General features: G+C 42.6%; 6 protein-coding genes across 7 annotated transcripts; 3 read left to right on the top strand and 3 right to left on the bottom strand.

Moving 5' to 3' along the window:
* Window positions 1–670: 670 nt before the first annotated feature.
* LOC6562924 (KRR1 small subunit processome component homolog) lies at window positions 671–1866 on the top strand. Its single transcript, XM_001988562.2, has one exon. It carries the CDS (start codon window positions 767–769, stop codon window positions 1790–1792), a length of 1026 nt encoding a protein of 341 aa, XP_001988598.1. The 5' UTR covers window positions 671–766; the 3' UTR covers window positions 1793–1866.
* Window positions 1867–2034: 168 nt separating this feature from the next.
* On the top strand, window positions 2035–8194 carry LOC6562923 (epidermal growth factor receptor kinase substrate 8). Of its 2 annotated transcripts, none has more exons than XM_001988561.2 (6): window positions 2035–2349; window positions 4789–5163; window positions 5458–5601; window positions 5669–7300; window positions 7466–7657; window positions 7724–8194. In XM_001988561.2, the coding sequence occupies exons 2-6, from the start codon at window positions 4843–4845 to the stop codon at window positions 7814–7816; spliced, it is 2382 nt and encodes a 793-aa protein (XP_001988597.1). In that variant the 5' UTR covers window positions 2035–2349; window positions 4789–4842; the 3' UTR covers window positions 7817–8194. The 2 variants fall into 2 exon arrangements, with proteins under 2 accessions (XP_001988597.1, XP_032591776.1); XM_032735885.2 differs by lacking the exon at window positions 2035–2349 and adding an exon at window positions 2500–2604.
* A 175-nt stretch (window positions 8195–8369) lies between these two features.
* On the bottom strand, window positions 8370–10724 carry LOC6562328 (32 kDa beta-galactoside-binding lectin lec-3). Its single transcript, XM_001988560.2, has 3 exons — window positions 9607–10724; window positions 8940–9533; window positions 8370–8785 (listed from the first exon to the last, which is right to left on the bottom strand). The coding sequence occupies exons 1-3, from the start codon at window positions 9693–9695 to the stop codon at window positions 8518–8520; spliced, it is 951 nt and encodes a 316-aa protein (XP_001988596.1). The 5' UTR covers window positions 9696–10724; the 3' UTR covers window positions 8370–8517.
* A 3328-nt stretch (window positions 10725–14052) lies between these two features.
* On the bottom strand, window positions 14053–15409 carry LOC6562327. Its single transcript, XM_001988559.3, has 3 exons — window positions 15298–15409; window positions 14704–14827; window positions 14053–14635 (listed from the first exon to the last, which is right to left on the bottom strand). Exons 1-3 carry the CDS (start codon window positions 15369–15371, stop codon window positions 14366–14368), a joined length of 468 nt encoding a protein of 155 aa, XP_001988595.1. The 5' UTR covers window positions 15372–15409; the 3' UTR covers window positions 14053–14365.
* Window positions 15410–15490: 81 nt separating this feature from the next.
* Window positions 15491–17247, bottom strand: LOC6562326 (probable serine hydrolase). Its single transcript, XM_001988558.3, has 3 exons — window positions 17076–17247; window positions 16810–16890; window positions 15491–16475 (listed from the first exon to the last, which is right to left on the bottom strand). Exons 1-3 carry the CDS (start codon window positions 17140–17142, stop codon window positions 15643–15645), a joined length of 981 nt encoding a protein of 326 aa, XP_001988594.2. The 5' UTR covers window positions 17143–17247; the 3' UTR covers window positions 15491–15642.
* Window positions 17248–17411: 164 nt separating this feature from the next.
* Window positions 17412–18885, top strand: LOC6562325 (WW domain-binding protein 4). Its single transcript, XM_032735883.1, has 4 exons — window positions 17412–17584; window positions 17639–17711; window positions 17773–18524; window positions 18607–18885. Coding segments are annotated over exons 1-4 (1050 nt in total). The 5' UTR covers window positions 17412–17582; the 3' UTR covers window positions 18830–18885.
* Window positions 18886–19347: the final 462 nt, after the last annotated feature.

Here is a 19347-nt window from a genome sequence, read left to right on the forward strand (position 1 = left end):
GACCAATTTCAAATTGTTTGTCTACAAAACTTTTTTTTTTTCTTTATATATATTTGTACGAGTTGGAAAATTTATTGCGTCTCAATTTATATGCGAAAGTGAAAGTCCGTGCCTCAACGAAATAAACATCGACCAAACTCACCCAAGAGCAACAATAGAATGAAAAAACGAATGGAAAATTTCTCATGACACACCTTTGTACCAGCTTTGACAACTATCGATTACAAAAATCGACAGATGGACCTGAGTATAAATATCACAACGAGAGAGAACAGGTTGACGAAATAGCCGTAAGACTTAAGATATCTTTATTAATTTCGGACAGGGTTTATCTGCTGATCTTTTTGTTTAAGTCAAATTCAAAATGAACAGATCTGTTCGACTGAAGATCAACACGGCAACACTGCTTTGTGCACAAAACATATCGATAGTGCACGACTGTCACAATAGTTCGACTATTATTTAGTCGTGCGCAGTACCGCTTAAATGATGTACTGAAGATTAAACAAAGTCAATTTTTGTTGTGCAATAATGCTACTCTTAAATGATATTGAAATAATTAATGGGAGCAAATGATATTGATTTCATGTAATTGGCAAACTGACATATCGCACTAACCTTGTAGATTTTATGCGATACTATCATTTGTACTATCGTATCACGACGAGTTTTACAAACGGTCTCACATCACCATCAGCTGTTCAAAACAAACGTGCAAAGACAAAATTTTTAAATTTTAATTAAAGTTAAATAAATCGCAGCAGCAATGAGCGATAGTGAAACTGAAGAAACTACAAAGCAAAGCACGGAGCCCGTGGACAATGCCTGGTCACTGAAAATTCCCACGTTCAAGGCCGAGGATAATCCACATGGCATGGTCGAGGAGAGCTCATTTGCCACGCTCTTTCCCAAATACCGCGAAAAATACCTAAAGGAAGTGTGGCCCCTCGTGCAGCAAACCGTTGCCGAGCATCATTTGAGAGCCGAACTGGATCTGATCGAGGGCAGCATGGTGGTGAAGACGACGCGCAAGACATGGGATCCTTATATTATAATCAAATCGCGTGACATGATCAAACTGATGGCGCGCAGTGTGCCGTTCGAGCAAGCGAAACGTGTGCTTCAAGATGAAACCGGATGCGACATCATCAAGATCGGTAATCTTGTCCACAAGAAGGAGAAGTTTGTGAAGCGCCGTCAGCGTTTAATTGGACCCAATGGGGCAACACTGAAATCCATCGAGCTGCTAACCGATTGCTATGTCCTTGTGCAGGGCAACACTGTCGCCGCGCTGGGGCCGTACAAGGGCCTGCAACAGGTGCGCGACATTGTCCTGGAGACGATGAACAATGTGCATCCCATTTACAACATAAAAGCGCTGATGATCAAGCGCGAACTGATGAAGGATCCCCAGCTGGCCAACGAGGACTGGTCCCGTTTTCTGCCCAAATTCAAGAACAAGAACATCAGCAAGCGCAAGCAGCCCAAGTCCAGGAAGCCCAAAGGGGAATATACACCATTTCCGCCGGCACAGCCGGAGAGTAAGATTGACAAGCAGCTGGCGTCGGGTGAATATTTCCTCAACAAGGAACAGAAGCAGGCCAAGAGGCAGCAGGAGCGCGTCGCCAAACAGGCGGAGGCGGCCAAGAAACAGGACGAACGTCGCAACAAGGACTTTATGCCGCCCACCGAAGATTCCCCGGAACAGAATCGCAAGCGTCCCTCAGAAGCTAGCAAAGTGGATGTTAAAGCGCTCAAGGCGAAACTGCTTAAGGCGAACAAACAAAAATAGTAGCATACACCATAAGTTAGTTTTTAAGTTCAAGCAATTTTTTAATTTCCATAAAAAATAAATAATATGAAAAAAAGCAATTTCATTTTGATACTATTTCAAAACAGACTAGGTGGCAACGCTTCCGCTTTTGCTCTCGCACGCTCGCTCTCTCTCTCTCTGTGACATGACGACTGAGGTACTTTTGAGGCTTAGCTCTTGGCTAACGGAGCTAGCGCTAGCCGTGTTGAGTTAGCCAAGTTAGTACCTTGATTTTGGTCTGGCCTGACGTACTAAAAGCGGCCACAGCGGACAATGCTCGCGTGTGCATGAAAAAAAAATCAAGAAAAAAAACAATTACAATTACGGCGACAATACGACTAATTTATTTCATTTATTTTCCATAATATTATTTGCAAAGAGAGTGTAAATAATTGAATCAGTGCGTATATAAGCCAAAATCGGGCTTAGATTAAAGAAAAGTGTTGTAAAATTGTGTAGAACGAACGAAAGTGGAAAGCCAAAATAGAAGGAAGGCGGACGAGAATTCAAAAGCACAAACAACAAGTAAACGGCAGGTAAAAAAAAAACGATTGTGACGAGCTCTCTTCAAGCTGAGATTGGGAGTGAGCGAAGTGTGTGGGGAGATAGATGTGGATGTCAAGTGTGAAAGAAAGAAATTAGACAAACGCGCAAGCCGAATTACAGTTAGTTTTTATTTCGAAATGAAAATAGTAATGAAGCAGCTGTAAATATTTGTGAAGTGCCCCGAACTCTGCCATCGTCATGCACACCCTCCCCCTACCGAATACAACCGAATATTTTGAATTCCGGTAAAAGAGTAAAAGAACGTGCCAACAAAATATTCCAATTCGTGCTAATTAGAAAAGAATGCGTAACGTGAGAGTGCGAGAAGGATGAGGAGCTATTGATAAAAGTCAATGAATGCATGTGTGTGTGTGTACAGGTGCCATATGTATGTGTGCGAGATTAATAAATATATACAAAATTGCGGTCAATTAGAATAAATGATTGCACACGTCGCGATGAATTTAGTGAATGAATTGAACAAAAGAGCATTGAAAATCAATATGGGAAAACCTGCAGCCGCTCCCAGTGTGTTATTGTGCATACCTTTTGCTATTATTGCCTATGCACTACACACCTCTACATATGCATGCATCTGTGTGTGTGTGTGTGTATGCATTTAGCTAACAGTGAGCAGCCGTCTGTGTGAAAGAAGAAAAAAAATCATAAAAATATCAACAGAGCAAAAGAAAAACAGGTGGAAAAGAAAGCTAAAAAATGCGGTCGTCAAAAAAGTAAAGTTGCAGCAGACGCAGCGGGGACAAATCCGACTTACCTTTTTTAAAGCGCACAAATACACACACACAAAGAGACCAACACTCACACACGCACAAGCATACACATAGACAGACTCTCCTCGGCGCACCTGGCAGTGCCGTAGCCACGCATGCGCATGTGTGCGAACGGGATAACCATACTGTGTGTGTGTGTGTGTGTGTATGTGTAGCTTGGGGTGTCGGTGTCGATGTCGATGTCTCCCCATTTGTTGTAACCGAGTCTCACTTGTGAGCAAGCTGGTTTTTCACAGAGGCAACAATAACAAAAAAAGCAACAACACAGAGAAATAATAAAAACGTTTGTTGTTTTGCCATTTGCCTTCGCCTTTGGAATGTTTTTAGATAAACAAAAAAAAAAGCAAAGTCAGGCAACGCTTATCTAAATTTGTACAATTGTTGTGTGCAGCTCAAGCTGTGTTATTTATTTTTGCAAGTTATTTTTAAAATTTTTTTTTAATTCCAATGACTAAAACGAATGACTTTGGCTATTATCAGCTATCTCTCTCATGGCGTTGCCTGCTTATCACGGCTTAATTAATTATCTGTAAATAAATGAATGCTTCGCTAGCCGGCCGAGCGTCGACCGTTACTATGTTTTTTACGACGCTTAACGCTTCAGCTGAAACCAAACAAAAAAAAAATAGTAAAATTTATGTATGCGTCTTGCTTTGGACACTTTCAGCTAGTTTTAGTTTAGTTACGTGTGATAATTTTTTTTATCAACATAGTAATAACAATACGTAAATCAGTAGCGGTGTAAATCAGTCAAAATAACTTGCCGATGATGCAATTCGACATGCGAAAATAAAAACATGTTAAATTTAACAGTTGTCAGACAGACAGAAAGACACACAGACTGACAGACATAGTTGTCTCTAACACTCAAATTATAAATTCCCATTCGCATACATACTCACATACACTAATGCATACGCGTATGGTATGTGTATGTGTGTGTATGTGTATGTGTACATATGTGATCGCTTGTTACTGGGCATCCGGCGCAGTCGCCGTCGGCACACGCCTAACTACTTAGGCTAAGTCACTTAAGTCGAGGGAGCGGCTTCTCTCTCTCGCTCTCGCTCTCGCATTGTTTGCTCTCCGCACATTTGCAAATATGCTTAGAGAGAGAGAGAGAGAAGTGTGAGGTTGCCAGGCCAGGCCAGGCCACACATTCAACAAACAGGTAGATTCTACACACACACACACACACACATACGCGTAACGAGCTGACAGCTGAGGAGTGCTGTGTGCGCTAGGGGGCTGGTGGCGTGCGGGGGCCGGGCGCGCGATTTTTAAATTCCAAAGCTGCGCGACTGCGAACAAAATGTTAAAGTTTGAGAATAATTGTGGCTAAAGCTGGGCTGAGCGTGGAATGTGGCCTGAGTCAGAGCCAACAACGACTGCGCAATAAAAAGACAGCCAAAATGTGTGCAAGGCTGCAAATACAGTGAATACTGTGATTACAGTCATCGCTCATGAATTACAAAAATAATAATAAGAATAATCCTTACTTTGTATGTGGTTTTTTCCTAACATCTTTTCTTAATAATAGTCTTATAAAATTGATCTATATACAGCAAATACAGTACAAGTGGACTTTATTTTGAGCCAAGACTGTAATAAGAAAGATGCAATTGTTTTCACTTTCAGCTGTGTGGCAGAAGATACTAAACGGTAGACAGTCACAATTTACAGTTAGGAAAGATGGTCAACCATCATTCGAATGGTGGCGGAAGTGCTGGGAATAGCAGCGGTGGTGCCCATGGCGGTGGCGGAGACTACTCCGGCGACGATCGAAGTGGGGGCGAGGAACGGGAGCGACTTGATGGCGATTTAAATGACAAGCCCACCTACCTGCTGGAGCATCTGGCCACATTCACCGTGAACAAGGAGTCGGGCATTGTTTATCCGGCGGATGGCATGCGACGGTTGCTGCAGTTGGAGAAGACCACAGGCATTTGGTCGCAGAAGATGCAGCTCTGCCTGGACTATCAGTGGGTGCTCATCATGGATTACGAGACAGGGGTTAGTACACACAAAATCATAAATTTTTTAAAAGTTAAGATAAGGTGCTTTAAGTTAGACCCTAAGCCGAACAAAACATACAAGCCTTATGTAAAATACCTAAATGTTCTTTTAAGAAATAAGTATTCCTATTAAATGAAACACATTTTGGCAAGTCTGGAATACTTCTAATCGAATAAAGTTGGTTTGTTGGTCTGGGCGTGGCTTAAGTTAGATCTTGACCCGACAAAAATATACAAAACTTATGTAAAACATATATTTTTGCACATTTTTTAATCGAATCCAATTTTACAGAACATCATTGAGCGTTTTCCTGCATCGCTGGTGCAGGAACCCACCGCGTTCACGTCCAACGACGCCATGGAGCTCTACAACAATATACTTGTCTTTATCGTTTCGGGCGGCGGCGGATCACGATCCGAAATGCACATATTTCAGGTGAGTTAGCTATCCTATAGATTAATAAGATTTTCCCCTAATCACAGTCTATTCCCTCTGCCAACAGTCACAAAGTGTTAGCGCTGTGCATTTGGTGGAGGATCTGAAGCAGTTGCGTAGCGGCAAAATGATCACCCAGCAGCGGGGAGCGACACCCACTCAGCATGCAGGCGGCGCAAGCTCCAGTTCCGGCATGGCCATGATGATGAGCAAGACATCGTCGTCGTCGTCGCACAGTCGCGCCGAACAGCAACAGCAGCAGCAGCATCATCATCAGCGCGAACAACGCGGCCGAGATCGGGAGCGAGAGAGGGAGCGTGAAAGAGAACGTGAAAGAGATCGAGAGATTCAGCATCAGCATCACATGCATCAACGCAGCAGTGTGGATCAATATGGCATGCGGGGATCGGCTGTCAATGCTGTGACCGAAGTGGACCTCATACACAATGGGGAAACGGATTCGGAGCATGGCGGTGTCAATGATCGCGACGAGACAAGCTCCACGTCCAGCGAGAAATATGAACGGGATGTGGCGGTGCTGAATCATTGTTTCGATGATATTGAGAAGTTTATTGCGCGACTGCAGCATGCGGCAGCCGCTTCACGAGAGCTGGAACGGCGTCGACGGAATCGCAAATCGAAGAAACGTGATCCGGGCGAGGGATTGCTTACCCTGCGCACCCGGCCGCCGCATGAGAAGGAGTTCGTTGACATATTCGCCAAGTTTAAGCTATCGTTCAATTTGCTGGCCAAGTTGAAGGCGCACATCCATGATCCCAATGCGCCGGAATTGGTGCATTTTCTTTTCACACCTCTGGCACTGATTGTCGAAGCCTCCAGCGATACATACTACGAGTCCCAGTTGCCGGCTCGCGTCATCAATCCGCTGCTGACACGCGAGGCCATCAATTTGTTGATCAACTGCGTCACCAGCAAGGAGACCGAACTGTGGCGTTCATTGGGCGATGCCTGGGTCATTCCGCGCGATCAGTGGAAGGAAGATGTTGGCTCGTATCACCCCGTCTTCCTTGATGGCTGGTCACCCGATTATTTAGTCATTGACGAACTGGAGGCCACATCACCGACGCACGTCACCAAGCGTCGGCTCGATGTGCAGGCGGGTCCCGGTGCCGGTTTGGGCATAAGCGGACGTGGTGGTGGTGCTGGTGCTGTTGCCGCCGGTGGTGGCTATGATGATTATGACACGAATGGCATTGGCATCTCTCTCAGCGAGAAGTACACTATACACCATGGCAATGATCGGGATCGGGATCGTGATCGTGATCGCACCGGTGCCATCAGTGCCTCCGATTTCAATGCGCGCAGCGAGCTCTCCTTTGACTCCATAGAGCGCGGCAGCGGTGGTGGTGGCGTCACGTCTACCGGTGCCCATGGATCTGGTGGTTCCGGTGGTCCCACCCTTAGCGCAATCACAGCGGGTCTGCAGAATCTGCACACACGCGAATCCCGCAACGTGAGCAGCGGCACTGGCAACTATGGTGCAGCGGGCCCAGGCGGCGTCTCCGAACTGTCTGCGGGTGCAGCGCGTGGCGGTGCCGCCAATGCCAGTGAGGATCAGCTGCTGGAGGCGTGGCTGGAGGATCTGCAGTCGTCGGGCGCTAAAGTTGTTCTGGTCACCTATCCCCGCACCGCCAACAATGACAAGGAGCTGAGCGTCATGCGCGGTGAATACCTGGAGGTGAGTCCGTACAGCTTAATCCTAAATATAACTATTATAAAGTTGATGAGAAGACTTCGAATCTCCGGCCAGACTATAGATTGGGTTATCTTAAACCCTTACTTAGGTAGCTTATAACTATATCCTCTGACATAACTAAAATCTGTAATCCGTTTCCATACACAGATCCTTGATGACACACGCAAGTGGTGGAAGGCGCGTAATATGCGTGGTCAGGTGGCACATGTGCCACACACGATTGTCACACCTTTTAATTACGGCGATGGCGAGGGCAACGGTCAATTCTATGGCCAGCAGCAGCAACAGCAGCAGCAGGCTGGGGCAAGTAAATCCCGTCACATGACGGGCGGCAATATGGTGAGTACTTTAGGTGCAACAAACTCCGTTGTCCATACTCATAATTTGCTCTAATTCTTATTGCAGGACAATGCAGGCATGGATCAACGCTCCCCGGATGCCACGGATATGATGCGTAGCAAGCATTTGGGCAAGAAGGGCGAGTTCCGTTACTTTTAAAACATACCAACATTTCAACAAACAAGCTGACAACATAATCCTTGCTGCGCAAAAGGAATCGCAGTCGTTGGGATGTTTGTCGAGTCCCCTACTTAAATTCATAGTTTGTAGTTGTTCTGTTTCTATTTGTACATGTGTGTTTTTTTAAAAAGAAAATGGAAACTCGAAACTAACCATAAGACTAACTTTAAGCTGTACTTCATCGAAGATTAGCCAAACACACACACACACTCAGCATCACAGTGGAGAGTGGGAGAAATACCACTCCATTATGGTATATATATTGTTTATAATGAGAGTGGACTGGTGGCGAAAGCAATAAATTGTTTGAAATAAAGCCTGGTCCTTGCAATAACTAAAGGAACCTACATAAACAAAGTACTGTTAATAATTATTAATTAATAACGTTAAGTGATAAAGTTAGGCTTGGTAGACCAGAATAATTCTTCGTGATGCTTGACTTGGAATTCAAGTCCATGAATGATATTCCACAATCAGCAGCTCCAACTTCCTTGCATCTTTTCTTTGTAGTCGACTGAAAGAAATCAGATCCTTTTTTGGAATTGATCAATTTATTTGATAAACTTGATAGACTACAAGTAGTTAGTTAACTGGTGTACAGGAATAAATTCAACGTTTGCAACTAGCGAGGCTTTACATATATCCATTCTAAGCCCAAATCGGAAAATAAATAAACTCTTCTATATAATGGAGAGTTTCTCGACACGGGAAAGTAACGGCGAATCGGAATGATACTCCAAACTTCTTACAGAAAAGTCGCCCACCTCGTTGGTAAAGCACTTGAGCGTCGATATCGAAAAGGGGCGTATCGGAAAGTTATAATAGGTAAAGTATTGCCCATTGACTGCAATGAGAAAGGAGCGATCGCTGATGCCGAATGCAATTTTAAAGAGTTTTCCACGCACAAACGGAAATTCGCCCTCGGTTTCCTCATCGTCGCTGGCAAAACTGGGCGAGAAGAAAATAAGGAAATTAGATAAGCAATCGGCAAAGAAAGCTCATTAATCGCTCGGAATATAATTTAAATCTTCGATTAATAAGATTTTAAATTCCGAGCGATCAATATATATATATGATTATATGAAAGTATTTGTAGGCGTACCTGTTGTCCTCTCTTTGATAACAGCGCGACACTGTCGTCTTGTCAAAGTTCACATTAAACTTGAGAATCATGCGACCCGTATCATTGCATTGGAAACAAATGGAGAACTCTGTTGTGGGCGGTCCTTTGGCAATGCATTCCATGGCGACAACGGTGCCAGACTCGTAGCGCCTGGGTACATCGCTCTGGAAGGCGACGCGATCGCAGCACATGAGGCTGCGTGGGAAGACTAATGGGAAGAGCATGCGATGATGGAACTGGGTGATCTTCTCAAAGTCCCCATAGGCGCGCACATAATTGATTTGCTTGGGAAACTTGATAAACTCAAAGGAGCCATAAAGCTGATCGTTCACATAGATCTCGAAGCAGCGCTGCAGCACAGCCACCCGAAAGGTGAAACATTGCCCGGGCACTAGTGGATTCTTGGGGCCATCACTTTTCCAATTCTTGGAGATCTCCTCCTGTTTCCAGCCCTCCCCCGGCTGGAACATGCTGCGTATGATCTGACCCTCCCTAAAGTTTGCCTCGATCTTGAGAAAAACCGTTTCGCTCTCATTTTCAGCATTCACATTATCCGTTAAATCTAATGAGATTCTGTGGAATGAGTACAATTTTTTAAATGGAGATTGCGAGTGCTTCTTGTAAATGTAATTTTTGCATTGCCTACTTATTGGGATGCGGCTTGACTTTGCCACCGACAATGAGCACATGTCCAAAGGGCACCTCGGTGAGGACTTTTGCCTTCCAGATGTTCATCGCGATACGACTGCCTAAATGCAACTGAATTTACGAATTTGGTGCTGTCGACATTTACGGTTTTTATGCGATGTTTATATGCTAATAGATTTGCCATTCATTTTTAGTATGATGATTATGTAAAGCAAATGAAGAATTACCTGCAGCCGCATGCAAACTTGACATGGACATGGACATGGTAAGGTTATGGATATCGAAGGACCCCCAGCAACAGAACATACACCAACACACACACACACCCACACACACATACAACCCCCATTGCCCCCACACATTACCCACCTTGACTGCAACGAACCTTGTGCTTTTATTTATTTGATTCAATCCTTGCCTTTGTAACCCATAACTGTCATCCTGAAGTTCTTTTCACGGTTGTTGGCCACACACCCGCCCCTAGCCACACCCTATCCGCAGCCCATTTGCAGCTAGTTACCAGCTTATTTGCTATTTTGCTATTGTTGTTGCGTGTCTCTCGACAAAAAGAAGAGAAATAAAACAAGGCAACAATTGATTCCCTGTCTAAAGTTTTTGCATTTGCAAGCACACCCCACAGACCTTTCCTCCCTGGTCGGTACGACCCCTAAGCCTAAGGCTCGGGGCCACTCGTCATCATCATAACCATCATTATCATCGTCATAATCATCATCAGACATTCAGGCCTTCTTACGCTTTTTGGACAGCGAATTCATTTCTTTTGACGTTTCTTGGCACACTCGTCGAGCCTCGTGGAGCACAATGCTGACTGCACCCACCAATGTCTACCAAATGACATCGTGTAGTAGGCTTCAGCTCCCAGATTTGGTTGGTACAACAAATAAGCATGCGAGTATGTATAAGTGTTATGCGAATTCCACGTCCTCGTCTGTCGCTTGCACCTGATCAACGTTTCGCTCCACGTTTTTATACCCCATCAAAAATGTTTTTAGTGGGCATAATAAAGTTGTGGAAATGTATGTTTAGTCATAAATAGAAATGCGCATCTCCAAATCTATAAAGTGCACATGTTTCTTAAAGGGTTAAGCAGCTGGGTCGATAGTGCCACGTTTGTCTATTTATGATTATTCAAATTGTCTGCAGAGAACCTCATATATGCAAAGCAGACTCAGTTTAAATTCAACCTGAAGCTCATATAAATGTTGTACTTTTATTTGGTTTTATACTGCAAAGTTTATGCACACAGGGTATCATTTAGTCAGTCACACTCACCTCGAGCATTCTTGATTTATTATTGCAGCTTATAATTGCGTTTCAACAACTACAACTTGGTTTACTTTATAGCACTTCAAGGGACTCCGCCTCGGAGAGGGGGCACCAACCTGTGACTGCTACCCATCTTGCACTACCTCTCTATTGGGGGAGGGGGTACCCGCCTCTGCCAGCTACCAATAATCAAAAGCTAATTGGTTAATAATGACTGTGTTTATCTAATAATAAACCAATGGAAGCCATTAAGCTTTTGGTATCGTATTGGTTCAGTTCATTGAACCACACCGATGGCTCCTGCGACCTTGTCGACCTTTTATCAATCAAAAATTGGAGACCTAACCTCAAAGAGCCACATACAACAATGTGGAAATAAACATAACTAATGAAGTAATCGTGTCGCTTTCAACTTTAATTTCCGGTTGTCACTCGGCGCTGATAACTTCGAGCAAGGTTTTGTGTACGTAGCACAATTATCAGTTTCAATTTCAGTTTCAGTCACAAAGAAGTGCCCCACTCCAGAAGATATATATATATATATAAATGTGTATATCTGTAGCCACGTCGCTCGGTCAGAGAGCGTTACTTATACGGCTACCCTGGACCCCCAAACTGACCCTTATCGCAAATCATGACCGCCGCACTCCCCAAATTACCTTCACTCTCAAGCATATCGAATCAGTTTAATGTCAGCGAAGACACGTCTACAAAAAAAAAGTGTAAAAAAAAATCAAATTTTATACTCGTCTGATAAAAGGGGGAGTTTCTTGTTGAGGGGCCTTAAATTGTGCAGAGCTATAACGATAATGGCTTTATGTGGTCTATAAAAGTGCGTGCTTTAATAAAATCGGTAAATCAGAAGCCGACATTCCTAAGATTATTTCTATATATATGCTTATATATTTATAAATATATATAAAGTGGTATACGTAGCCTTTGATACTCTGTATAGCCCGAGTCTCTCGTTGGTTATATACGGTAGCCATGCAATCAGTTTAACTTTTTAGATTAGGAGCAGTTGCCTGCATATCGCGTATCAGTGTCATTATCAATCTAAGACCAGCAGTATTTTTTCTTTTTCTTCTCTTTCTTCTTTTGGTTTCATTTTTTTTTTTTTGTGCAATTTATGATTGATTACAGGTAACCAAGTTGAGCATGGGGAGAGTCTCTTATCTCTCGTTGAACGACTTTGTAAATATATAAATATATGTATATCTCCGTCTGGGGCCAGGTGCAAAGATTGCTGCTCAGGCGATCCTCAAAACGAATCGATTTGAGTTGATGACGTTGGCAAAAGCCGCAGCAACTACAAATGGTTATATATTGTAACGTTTTTGAGGCTAATCGTGTTAGTTGCGCCAAATGGCTGCTTCACCCACGTGGCGTTATATCGGGCATGAAAATAACTTAAGCCAAACGAACAAACTTTTTGTTATATGCAAAATGCGCTTTCACAGTTTACATCCACTTGGCCCAAGTAATTCGCTGCCCGCCCCACCAAATACACACAGACACACACACAAACAGACAAAGATCGTTCAGAAGCGTATAGAAATTGAATGAAGTTATGATCTGTTAGAATCGATCTTAAATAACGATCGCTCCACGGAGCAGTTCACTATGCACTTGTCGCGTATCGAAACGTAACTGAAACGTTGGAATTGTCGATGAAATTGAAAACGTCAGCGCCACGAAGTCGTCGATCGGTTGAGAAACGAGCTGATATGAATTGCAAGAGAAGAAAAGACAAGCACACACACCTGTACAGGCGGAAGGAGGAGCTACCTTTATATATATAAGTGTGTGTGTGTGTAGAGGCAAAACAGAAAACAAATAAATATGAAATATTGAACGCATAAATGTGGAGCACAAGTGGGTAATATATTTTCAGTACACTCGAATTAAAATTTAACTGGCATAGAATTCCTTAAAATTTGCAAAACGATTCGTTTTTGAATATTTCGAAAAAAGTGCAAATCATTTGAATTCTGATTCTTTTTATTTTTAGCCTTTTCGAATCTATGAAAATGAGAAAAATATATTTGAATAGGAGTAAGAAATACGCGGTTTTTTAAAGTCGTTCGATTTTTATATTGAGAAAAATCGTAGTGCTAAACTTCATTAAACAATCTTATATTAAATAGGGGTTTACATAAAAAACCGTGTTTTTGGAAAAAGAAATGCGGGTTTTTTTAAGCCGTTACTTTTTATAAAGTTCTCCTTATTAATCGTCGGGAGTTCACAAAAAGGGTTTCTTTGAAAAAGAAATTTGTTCTCCATTTTGTCAAAGTTACAAAATTCTCTTTAATATTTTCTGAGTGTAGATTTGCCAATCGATGTGCGGGTGTTTGTGTGTGTGTGTGGCGGCTTGGTATTGGCTATTAAATTGATGCTCTTGCTCTTTTGTAGCAATAATGCTTGGCAACACCAAGCAAACAAAAAGAAAATTTGAAATGGAAATGTCGTTAAGCGGACAAGTTTCAATTGTTGTATGCACTACAATTTGTCTTAATAGTTTCGAGAGCTGTGTGTTCTTATCTGCAGCAGGTAGTCTGTCTGTATACAGGGCGTTTTTCTCTCTGTGTGTGTGTGTATGTGTGTGTGATGTGCTCCATAACAGATATGACAACTTCAACTCAAACTGTTGTTTGCTATTTGCTCGACACACATACAATGTCTTTGCGTCAGGGCACTCTTCCACGACACGTCTGCGATAGTCTGCGGCAGCAACCAACCAACGTTATCAGCATAAATGTCATACACTGTCAATGCGTGTGTGTGAGTGTGTGTGTTGAGTGTGTGTGTCGTGAAAAACTCATAAGTTTTCTTTGATGTTTGCACGAGCCGTTTGGTGTCATTAATTGATTTATTACTAAACGATGATTGTTCTCTCTCTCTCTCTCTCTCTCTCTCTCTGTCTCTCTCTGTCTCGATCTCTCTCTCGACTGCTGTCTGGAAATCGAAGTTTTGCAGCATAGATCGAAATAAATATTCCCTACTCCCTCCCCTTCCATATATATATAATTGCCAGACTAATTAGGACAAGTACAATTTTTGGTAATGGTTTGTTTGTTTTTCTCTCACATTGTTGGCCTTGTCGTCAATGTTGGAACTCCTTGCTTTGAGATACCGACGAACATGTTCAAACACTTAGTTCAATTGGATGATATGGTTGATATGTGGGTTGACAGGATTGCCAGCTTTTTTGGTTAGATCTTCTGTGGAGTGTTTTTATTTATTGTTGTTGCTATTGCTTTTGTCATTGATCGTGTTTATTCGTTTTGGGTTCTCTTGTTTGTACGGGGGAAAAAGCATACAAACTCTCGTTTGGTCATGTGTCTCTATTTGATCAGCTTGAAAAATTCAACTTTTTTCAGTGGCAGTTGCGATGCGAGACAAAGGTACATGATATACATATGTATATATAAAATTCCATTAAAAAAAATAAGAGACAGCAACAGCAGTTCTCAATTGCGACGACTTTCGCTGGCCTCCAAAACATTTTGCATGATTAGCTCGTAAAGGTTTTGCGCTTCCTCCTGCTCCTTCTCATCATCGTCATCGTCCTGAACTACTGACTTCGCCTGGGCATTGAGGTCCTGTTTGCTGTTGTTTGCTTGCTGTCTATTCAGACTGTTCAATTCTTTTTTGTAATTCTCCAGAGCACGCTGCAACAACTTCTCTACGGGGGAGTAGGTGGAACGTGAACGTAAGCGAGCCTTGGCTATTTCCAGAGACTGTTAAGGATTGAAATTAGTTTGTGCCATTTAGTTAATTCCTTTTGCTGTGCCAAAAACGAACTCACTTTCAAGGTATTTGCATTTCTCTGCAGCGCCTCCTCGTAGGATAATACTTTTGGCGATGGGGCAGCTGCTGATTTTTCAGCCAGTTTCTCATTTTGGCGCTCCAATTTTAGCTCCTCAGCTTGCCTACAAGTTTATATAAAATTTAAATGTCGTTTAAAATAATCATTAGAAACAAAGATATATATAAATGAAATACCAAATTTCAATCATTATAAATAACAAAATAGTTAAATTTGTTGCGTTTTCAAACGTTTCAGTCGCTCACAAGCAAGCGACATCTGTCGACAATAAAATGCAAGTGCAAAAAGCACTTTAAACAAATTATTGTTCATATTCAATTATACATAAAGTAATAATAAAGACTTATAATTAAACTAAGAATTAAAAATAAAAATATATATTCTGAAATTCATACACTCAATAAAAAAAAAGCCGCACTTGCGTTTTTTTTTAATGCCGCAGGGTATGCTTCACTTATTTTTGCTGTGTAAGTACTGCACTATAAACTGCGTCATCGCTGCCAATTAAAAAAAAAACAACAACAACAGACTGTTTCACTTGAGATGTTTACAAAGTAGATGCACTTGACTTACACCTTTTCCAGCTTTTTGTCAATTTCCGCCTCGAGTGCTTGATATTTTTCGTTAATCTCCTGTATCAAATCCATTTTTTTGTTTGCCTCAACGACAGACAAACGACACCAAAATAAAATGTTGCTAGGCAACGGTAATATGCACTACCAGTGCTGTAAAGAGCACCTACCCAAGAAAACGATGAATTTTGTAATACTGGTGAATGGACAAAAATATACCTTATATTTTTTTAGTGTCAAGCCTCCTACGAACCGTTAGCACATTTGTCGTAACGCAACGTAAATGGAAATACGTAACGCAAGACAAATGTTGACAGAATTTGAAACGGGTTTTGTATTACTATAACTACTTATTTACAAGAAATTGAGTAATATGCGGCGCCACCCGCTCCGGTGTGACCAGGTGGAGATGATGTGTGCCCGGCACTTCCACATAGACGACATGCCCGGCGCACTCCTTGAGTGTGGCGATGACCTTTGAATAGAAATCACCCGATTCGAATTCCATGCCGGGCACACCTCGAATGTTGAGTACCTTGCAGCGTATTTGCCGGGCATACGCGAGTGTCTGTTCCGCTGTAAACAGTCCCAGCAGGCTCACCTTGAGCCGTAGATCGCGTGCAAAGAGGAATCCCGAGTGATTCGCTTTCATGCCGCGCTCCATTAGAACCTTCACAGCGTTCTCATCCACGGAGCCACCGTAGGCGTCTAGCACCAACTTAATCATCTCCTCGTACGAGTAACAGGGCTGTTTGCTCACCGGCAGTGTTTCGTAGTCGAGGAATTTATCTAGCGCCTTGCCAGTGCCCTCCGCCATTCGCTTGACGCCTCGTACAGTGGGTCCAGCAATATCGATGTTGATCAACTTGGACACCTCATCCGGAAAACTGGCGGCATACATGAAGGTCAGTGCACCGCCCAGCGAGTGACCCAAGAGGATCACATTCTTCCAATTGTATTTGCGCACAATGCGCCGAATTAAAGAAATCCCATCCCAGAATATGAAATACTGCATGCCCTGCGGATAGTGCGAGGAGTGTCCGTGTCCGGGCAGATCGATGGCCAGCACGGAGTAGTCAGCGGGCAGCAGCGGACACAGCCGGTCAAAGGAGCCACAATTATCCTGCCAGCCATGCAATGCCAGAATTGGCTGCCGATTCCGAGATCCCCACCATTTGCCTGGAATACGAAGTGATTATTAATTATGCACTGATAAAGATCACGTGATTTACTATTTTTTTATATAAGCCAGTATATATCAGTAAATATATATATATATATATTTATTTTATCCGTCTCTTTGTTTAAAAACAACTGCATTAATAATACAATTGTGACCATTGACCATTGACCGTTTCAAATTTCGCAAGATGTTAATCGTTGTCTACAAGCGTATAATAAACAGTCACTGGAAAACGTGCGATTTGTCTGCCTGATAAGCTGAGCTGACTGAGGATGACTCAGCTCTTTGTGCGTGAGAAAAGATTTAGCTGTTCTATTCACAAAAACTCACCTTCCACTGTGCCCCAGGGCACATCTATGGAAAATTCCTCCCAGCTGTTTTCACCCAGCGTTGCCATATTGGATACACCATCTAGAAAGTTAGTCAAAAGAAAGTTTCGCATGAGTTAACAGTTGTGACAACAGCAACAATGATGAATAGATGAACAGGTTTTGGATTAACTAATAGTAATTAAACAGCTGTTTTATAAGCCTGATGAAATCGTATGGAACGAAACATTGGACCATGGGTCGGTCGCAATTAGCCAATTCTCTCACTTGCTGTCTTTGTCGTTGTTGCGTCTTGCAGAGACATGATCGTTGTTGCGACTTGGGCCTGTGCCATGGCTGCTGTATGGAAGGTCTCTGTGCGGACAGCACGCGTTCGTAAACAATAAATATTTACTACTAGCGGAGGGTTTCGACTGCCTGTCTTACCTTTCACAATAACAGCACTGTCAAATTAACATTTCGCAATATGTTATCAGAGTTGAACATTTGCTGCATAAGCACTGGCAATGAAACTGCATCTTTTTTTTAGTTTTCATAAATAATAAGAGCATAAATTAAGTGTGTAAGTGAGTTTCTTAAACATATTTTATTATTTTATTCCAGGTTTTATTTATAATGTTAAGCGGCGAATTTAAACTTAACATCTGTTCACGGTCTCAGCTAACATGACTAAAACGAGCAATAACATTGACAAGTACTTAAATGCATTTCACAACACTGAGTTCTGACCAAAACAAATTTAGAAATTAGAGGAATATAAACAAAACTACGAAAATGTAAGTAAAAAAGTAATATTTATTATGATTTATTACCAACAATTGGCTTTACAGGACGGAGTACTGGAAATCGAATGAACGAAAATACTGCGACTTCTGCAAATGTTGGCTGAGCGACAACAAAGCGGTAAGTAAACAAAGTAAAATTTGGTGAATCTTAAAATTTTGATTAATTCTGATATTTTTAGAGCATTGCATTCCACGAGAGTGGCAAGAAACACAAGCTGAATGTGTCCAAGCGCATCACAGAAATCAGTCGCAACAGCGACAAGGCGGAACGCGAGAAACAGAAGATGGACAACGAGATCCGGAAAATGGAGGCGGCCGCAATGAAATCGTATGCCCAGGATATCCACGGCTATCATGGCGATATGACAGCCCGTTCCATTAACACAGTACTCAGTGCCACATCAACAGCTTCCACTGCTACATCCACCAGTGGCGGTAGATCCGGTGTACCTGGTAGACAACGACAAATTGATCCCATGCGCTTGGTGGGCGATTCCGACGATGAGGAGGAGGAGCAAGGGGATAACCGGCGAGTAAATGTGACCAAAGTGCAAACGGAAACGGTGCCAGATGCCTCGCTGTGGGTCGAGGGCAAATCGGATGAGGGACACACCTATTACTGGAATGTGAAGACTAACGAATCCGTTTGGACTCCGCCCAAGGAGGGTTTCCTCTCCTATGAGGAATACGAGCGCATCAATCAATTAGCTATCAATCAGCAGGAGCTTACGCAGGCAGAGGAGGCGTTGCGTTTTCGCGCCAATGCGGATGAGGAAGTGGCGCGATTCAATCGGGAGAAACACGCTCGCATCTATCGCAAGCCCGAAAATGCCAAGGAGAAGAAGCTAAAGGAGGAGAAGAGGCAGGGATTCAAGACCGAGGAGGAAGCGGCCACACAGGAGATTGGACAATGGCAGGTGGTGGAAACTAGGTAAATAAATATAACTAATACAATATTTCGATTTTTTTCTAGTTAATCTCTTGTATTTAATTCAATTAATATTTGTTTGCAGACCTCCACCAGCTGCTATTGATTGGGAGTTGCCCAACACTGATTATTGTGCCACAGCTCCTGTTGTCACCTCTGTCTACGAATCCGAACCACCTGTAAAACGCTTTAAGGAGAAAACAATAACAGGCTTGAATGAAGCAGCTGGCGGCAGCAGTGCGCCCGCCACATTCAAGAAACGCAAATTTGCAAACAAAGGCAATGCGCGAAAGCCTCTAGAAGAGTAATAGTTACAGTATCTGAATATAAATAAATATTGTACAACTTGTAGTTGAAATTTAAATTTTAGCGCTGCCCACTCGTGTTTAACATGTTTTGCACGCCTGGTCACCCTAACACATCGCAGCATTTGCAGGCTAAGCCAATGCGGTCACACAGCGCTGGTAGTCAGTTCCATTTTCAAGTTTGCGACGTTCGGTTGTTGTTCGGACGGGCGTCTCTTGCTACAGTTTGTTATTGAAAGAGAATTTTTTCGTTGTGTGCTTAATTCTGTTAATAACAGCCAGCAAATAAGCGAAACCAAGACGAGAGGCGCAGCGTGTGTGATTGATTCTCAGTGTTTGTGGGCAAATTGAGCGCAGCAGCAGTAAATAAAATTCAATTAATGTAAAAAAGGCAAACGAAAACCAGAAGAATAGAATAGAAAAGAGTGCAGTGTGTAAAAACGTAAACAATAATAATCGAGCAAAAAAAATATGTCTGCTGTCTAAATTATTACTTACTCACACACACACAAGCACGCACA

Source organism: Drosophila grimshawi, unplaced genomic scaffold (genome assembly GCF_018153295.1).
Source record: "Drosophila grimshawi isolate 15287-2541.00 unplaced genomic scaffold, ASM1815329v1 contig_1377, whole genome shotgun sequence".
NCBI lineage: Eukaryota > Metazoa > Arthropoda > Insecta > Diptera > Drosophilidae > Drosophila > Drosophila grimshawi.

Excerpts from the sequence above, each read along its gene's own strand:
- LOC6562924 (XM_001988562.2), top strand. The coding sequence starts at position 767 with ATGAGCGATAGTGAAACTGAAGAAACTACAAAGCAAAGCACGGAGCCC.
- LOC6562325 (XM_032735883.1), top strand. Across the intron at positions 17,712-17,772 it reads GGCTGAGCGACAACAAAGCG|AGCATTGCATTCCACGAGAG; the intron begins GTAAGTAAACAA and ends TGATATTTTTAG. Across the intron at positions 18,525-18,606 it reads TGGCAGGTGGTGGAAACTAG|ACCTCCACCAGCTGCTATTG; the intron begins GTAAATAAATAT and ends ATTTGTTTGCAG.
- LOC6562326 (XM_001988558.3), bottom strand. The coding sequence starts at position 17,142 with ATGGCACAGGCCCAAGTCGCAACAACGATCATGTCTCTGCAAGACGCA. Across the intron at positions 16,891-17,075 it reads AACAACGACAAAGACAGCAA|ATGGTGTATCCAATATGGCA; the intron begins GTGAGAGAATTG and ends CTAACTTTCTAG. Across the intron at positions 16,476-16,809 it reads GCCCTGGGGCACAGTGGAAG|GCAAATGGTGGGGATCTCGG; the intron begins GTGAGTTTTTGT and ends TTCGTATTCCAG.
- LOC6562327 (XM_001988559.3), bottom strand. The coding sequence starts at position 15,371 with ATGGATTTGATACAGGAGATTAACGAAAAATATCAAGCACTCGAGGCG. Across the intron at positions 14,828-15,297 it reads GACAAAAAGCTGGAAAAGGT|GCAAGCTGAGGAGCTAAAAT; the intron begins GTAAGTCAAGTG and ends ATAAACTTGTAG. Across the intron at positions 14,636-14,703 it reads GAAATGCAAATACCTTGAAA|TCTCTGGAAATAGCCAAGGC; the intron begins GTGAGTTCGTTT and ends AATCCTTAACAG.
- LOC6562923 (XM_001988561.2), top strand. The coding sequence starts at position 4,843 with ATGGTCAACCATCATTCGAATGGTGGCGGAAGTGCTGGGAATAGCAGC. Across the intron at positions 7,301-7,465 it reads TGCGCGGTGAATACCTGGAG|ATCCTTGATGACACACGCAA; the intron begins GTGAGTCCGTAC and ends TTCCATACACAG. Across the intron at positions 7,658-7,723 it reads ACATGACGGGCGGCAATATG|GACAATGCAGGCATGGATCA; the intron begins GTGAGTACTTTA and ends TTCTTATTGCAG.
- LOC6562328 (XM_001988560.2), bottom strand. The coding sequence starts at position 9,695 with ATGAACATCTGGAAGGCAAAAGTCCTCACCGAGGTGCCCTTTGGACAT. Across the intron at positions 9,534-9,606 it reads GTCAAGCCGCATCCCAATAA|AATCTCATTAGATTTAACGG; the intron begins GTAGGCAATGCA and ends CTCATTCCACAG. Across the intron at positions 8,786-8,939 it reads TATCAAAGAGAGGACAACAG|TTTTGCCAGCGACGATGAGG; the intron begins GTACGCCTACAA and ends CTTCTCGCCCAG.